The sequence below is a fragment of the Terrapene carolina genome, unplaced genomic scaffold, assembly GCF_002925995.2.
Source record: "Terrapene carolina triunguis isolate 2854851 unplaced genomic scaffold, T_m_triunguis-2.0 Scaffold33359, whole genome shotgun sequence".
Classification (NCBI taxonomy): Eukaryota; Metazoa; Chordata; order Testudines; family Emydidae; genus Terrapene; species Terrapene triunguis.
In genome coordinates, this window is record NW_020697710.1 from 4,796 (window position 1) to 9,598 (window position 4,803).

Here is a 4,803-nt window from a genome sequence, read left to right on the forward strand (position 1 = left end):
GGAAAGGCCCCATTCCCCATCCCCCTGAGCCAGCCAGTCCCTGCCCTAGGGCCAGGTGAGAGCCAGCGCCCAAGAGGGGAAAGGCCCTGTGCCCCATTCCTCACCCCCCTGAGCCAGCCAGTCCCTGCCCTAGGGCCAGGTGGGAGCCGGCGCTTGAGAGGGGAAAGGCCCCGTGCCCCATTCCCCACCCCCCAAGCCAGCCAGTCCCTGCCCTAGGGCCAGATGGGAGCTGGCGCCCCCTACAAGGGAAAGGCCCCATGCCCCATTCCCTACCCACCCCCGAGCCAGCCCATCACCCGCTCACCGAACATGCTGTGGACAAAGGGCGTCAGGTCGATCTCCTGCAGGGGCTGGCCAGTGGCTGCATGGAAGAGGCGCAGGGTGGGGTCCAGCCGCACGGAGACCCAGACTCCGTCGCCCGCCAACGCCATGTGCCTCACCTGGCTCTCGGGGCGCCCGGTCACCTCAAAGTACCGCTGGCGGGGGGGGGAAGCAGAGCAAAGGGCTGGGGGCAGGGCTGGCAGATCCCTCACTCCCCTGAATCAGTCCCACGAGGGCGCTCCAAATCCATCCCCAGCCTAGTCAATCCAATTGATCTCCCAAGATCCCATTGGAACCCCCATGGCACGAGTGGACCTATGAGATCAGCTGAGATGACCCCCCAACCTCATCCAAGGGGATCCTATAAGATCCACCAAACCTCACCCGAGTTTGTCCCAGAGGATCCCCTGGCTCCCTGAACGCCACCTGAGTGGATCTCACAAGGTCTACTGATACCACTTGGGTTGAGTCCATGTGATCCCGTGGATACTCTAATCTCACCTGAGTGAATCCCAGGAGGTCAGCGTATAGATCTACAAATATCACAAGAGTCAATCCCACATGATCCTGCCAGAGTACTCCACCCCACCTGTGTGGATGCCATGAGATCTACCAGTGTCGCCTGAATTGATCCCACAGGACCCATGGTTCCCCAACCCCATGAGTAGATCCCATGAGACCTACTTCCATCACGTGTCAATTCCCCCAAGAGCCCATAGACCCCCCCCAAACACAATATGAGTGGCTCCCATGATATCCCCCAAGTCGATCCCAGCCCCTCCCAAATGGGTCCCATGAGCTCTCCATAAAGATCTACTGTCATCACAGGAGTTGATCCTGCCGGTGTGCCCCACCCCCACCCGAGTGGATCCCAGGAGATCCCCAGGATCTTCCACCATTTCTAAGTGGGTCCCATGAGATCACCTCTGGATTCCACATTCCCCATGATCCCTCATTCCCTTTTGAGTGGATCCCCTGACCCCTTGCTCCCCGACTTGACTCCACCCATCCCCTGCACCTTGACTGCCCCCCCAGCCCTCTACTGCCCCACCTTCCCCCCGGTCCCCTCCCCCACTGGATCCCCCTGTACCTTCACTGATCCCTGGGCTCCCCCACTGCCTCACCTGGACCCTGGCGCTGCGCGGCTCCACCACGTAGACCCGGTTGCGGTAGCCGACCCAGACCTGGCTCCCCACGGCCAGGGCGCAGCGGATGGACTGGCGGGGGCGCCCCAGGTCCAGCAGCCGGGGGCGCTGCAGGTCCCAGCGGCCGGCTGCGGGGCGAAGGGGGAGGAGTGAGTGGGGCAGGGGGCTGCGGGGAGCTGGGGGTGGGGGGGTCTGGTATTTACCGGCGTCCCGGTGGAAGACAGCAACAGTCCCATTCCCCAGCGCAGTCACCGCACGGCCCTGGGCGTGGCTACGAGAGAGAGAGAGAGACAATTGGAGCGGGCGGCCAGGCCATTTAGCATGCCCTGGGGAGGCCCAAAGTTTGGTCAAAGCCCCTAACCCAAGGGCACAGTGCCTGTGATCGCCCGACAGCCTGGCTCACAGCGGTCGTGAGTGGTCACGGATCATCACTGGCCTGACATGGGGCCGGTCGCCCCGGCCCAACGGGAACCTGGGTCGCATGTGAACCCGTCGCCAGACGCCTGCTGGGCCGTGGCGGCAGCTCCCGCGCGCTGGGCCCCGACAGACTTGAAGACTGGCCCCAGGGGCATGGAGACAAACGTGGCGGGCGATCGCGGCCGCACCCGGCTCTTAAGCCGCCGGCAGGATTCCGGAGGCCAAGTCCGGCTAACGCGGCTGGGGAACTAACGAGCGTCCGCTTTGGGGCCATTTCCCGGGCGAGTTTGATGTCCGACGCTGACAAGTCAGGTCGCGACCAGTGATCAAGCTGGACATTTCTCAACCACGACGGAGGGAAATCATCATCCGAGAGCCGGGCTGGGGGAGGTACTCGCTTGTGTCGGACCCACGTCTCTTGATGACCAAGGCTCAGGGATCGTCCTGGAGTCTCTAGGAATTTCACACCAATCTTGAATTCAAGACTGTGTCCTGGGATGAAACCTCGAGGAATACGGCCAACCCAACTAGGCAACCATACTTGGGAAAGCTCCGGAGCGGCTCTCTCTCCCAATGGCAGCTGGCCCAAGACAGGATGTCACTGTCTACCCGGCCACCGACCCAGCCAGGACACTGCCAATGCAAGAATGATTGGCTGACGCCCCCGTTGTCCCCCCCAGGGCCCGGCCCCACACTCACACCACGCTGTGCACGGCATCCTTCAGCTGCACCGTCCGCAGGCACCGGCGCCAGTCAGAACCGGCCGAGTAGATGGAAATGCTGGGGGAAGAGCACGACAGCTTGGGACAGCGCTGAGATGCGGCCCCTCTGGGGTGGGGAACGGGGGCTGGTTCTACAGGGACTCGGTGCTGAGATGCGACCACCTCGGGGGAGGTACACGGGGCTGGTTCTACAGGGACTCGGCGCTGAGATGCGGCCCCTCTGGGGTGGGGTGTGGGGGCTGGTTATACAGGGATCCGGTGCTGGGATGTGGCCCCTCTGGGGTGGGGTGCGGGGGCTGGTTATACATGGGCCCGGCGCTGGGATGCAGCCCCTCTGGGGTGGAGTGCAGGGGCTGGTTATACAGGGGTGTCTCGGTACCTGCCCTCCTGGGTGCCCAGCCAGACAGTGTCCATGGTACCAATGGCATCACTGTCCGCGTCCGGGGTCCCCGCCTCCTCCTCTGGTTCTGGGGGGTCGGGGGCCAAGGGGTCTTCCAGGATCTCGGGTTCCAGCTTTGTGCTCTCAGCACTGGGTGGCCGGTGACCTGGCAGGGACAGCCCGGTCCGTGAGATGGAGGCTAGGGCCGTATATAGCCTGTATGGCCCACACAGCCTCTGGGGTGCCGCAGAGCATCCTTCTCCCAGGCCATATAGCCCCCTCCAGCCATCCCAGTCCATACAGCTCCCATCCTGGTCCATACACCACCCTCCATTTGCCCCAGTCCATATAGTCCTTGCCCCAGTCCATACAGTCCCCTCCATCCACCCCAGTCCATACAGCTCCTTCCATCTGCCCCGGTCCATACAGCCCCCTCCACCCATTGTGGTCCATACAGCTGCCCCCCACCCCTCCCCAGCCCTGTGCCCCACACTCACCGGGCAGCCAGGCGACACACAGCACATGGGCGTTGGGCAGCACAAACTGGGCCAGGACGAGGTTGGCGCGGGCAGCGTCCATCACCGTGACCTCGCTGGCCGAGTGTGTCCCAGAGCAGACCCACAGCAGGCTGGGGGGGGCAGGCCAGGGCGCCGCCTGGGGGAGACACGCAGACGCTCACACCCCGCAAGGCTGGCTGAGGAACCCAAAAGCCGGGCACCCATTGGGAGGGGGACACCACCCCTCCCCCGACAGCCCCCTCACCCCGGGGGAGGGGTTTAGCACTGATTGACAGGGGCTCCCCAAGGCCCGATCAACCCCACTGAGGGTCCCCTGGGGATAAAGAGGGGAGGTGCCCCAAAGTACGGCATTAGCTCGAGGGGCAAGGTCTCCCCAAAAGTTTGGGGGCTGCCTAGATTGAGAAAAAGTGCCAGGGTGCCCCCCAAAATAGGCCCCCCATCCCTGCTCCACCCTCAGAGAATGGTGGGGGTTCGGGGAGTCCCCTCTACTTTTGGGGGGACCATCCCAAAGCGGAGGGGCAGGGAGAGTCACCAAATAGGGTTGCCGTGGAGGGGGCAAGTGCCCCACATGCCACCCCCAACCAGGGAGACGTGGGGTCTCTCCCACATGGGGGGCAGGGAAGGGGTCCCCAGATCCATCCCCAGCATTAGGGAGCGAAGGAAGGGGCCGCTGCAGAGATGGGAGGGGTCACGCCCCCGACACTAACCAAGTCGCTGCCGTCTGTCCTAGGCACCCCCATCCCGACAGCACACCACAACTGGGAGGGAGGGAGAGAGGGGGGATGAGACGCCAGGCCCAGCCCCCTGCTGGCCCCCCCAAATGCTGAGACACGGCTCCTCTGGGGTGGGGTGCAGGGGCTGGTTATAAAGGGACCCCTCGCCCAGCGCTGAGATGCAGCCACCTCTGGGGTGGAGTGTGGGGGATGGTTATTCTGGTGTTTCAATACCCGTAGAAGCCCCTAGTACCGGCTTGGGGCAACAGGACCAGCCCTGACCACCAGGGGAGAGCGCCCTCCGCCGAGCCCCCCACCCCCCCCCCCGCTGCCCCCTGCCCCCCCCCCCCCCCCCCCCCCCCCCCACCGCCCCCCGCCACCCCCCCGGCCCCGCTCCCTGCAGCCCAGTGGCCCCCACCGAGCCCCCTGCCCCTTGCAGCCCAGTGCCCCCCTCAGAGCCCCCGCCCCCTGCAGCCCAGCGGCCCGCGCCGAGCCCCCACCCCGCTCCCTGAAGACTACTGCCCCCCACCGAGCTCCCATTCCACCCCCTGCAGCCCAGCGCCCCCTGCCGAGCCCCCCCTGCCCCGC

At 65.1% G+C, this 4,803-nt stretch overlaps 1 protein-coding gene across 1 annotated transcript in view; it reads right to left on the reverse strand.

Annotated features, from left to right (window-relative positions):
* The window catches only part of LOC112125375 (C-Jun-amino-terminal kinase-interacting protein 4-like), a gene marked incomplete at its 5' end in the record, with an annotated part of 5,857 nt that extends 1,597 nt beyond the window's left edge, over positions 1 to 4,260 (reverse strand). Inside the window, 7 exons of the mRNA XM_026663353.1 lie at positions 305 to 476; positions 1,446 to 1,594; positions 1,670 to 1,737; positions 2,583 to 2,663; positions 2,985 to 3,150; positions 3,482 to 3,638; positions 4,210 to 4,260. Of these exons, the coding sequence (XP_026519138.1) occupies positions 305 to 476; positions 1,446 to 1,594; positions 1,670 to 1,737; positions 2,583 to 2,663; positions 2,985 to 3,150; positions 3,482 to 3,638; positions 4,210 to 4,260 (844 nt within the window). The remainder of the gene's footprint in view (positions 1 to 304; positions 477 to 1,445; positions 1,595 to 1,669; positions 1,738 to 2,582; positions 2,664 to 2,984; positions 3,151 to 3,481; positions 3,639 to 4,209) is intronic.
* Positions 4,261 to 4,803: the final 543 nt, after the last annotated feature.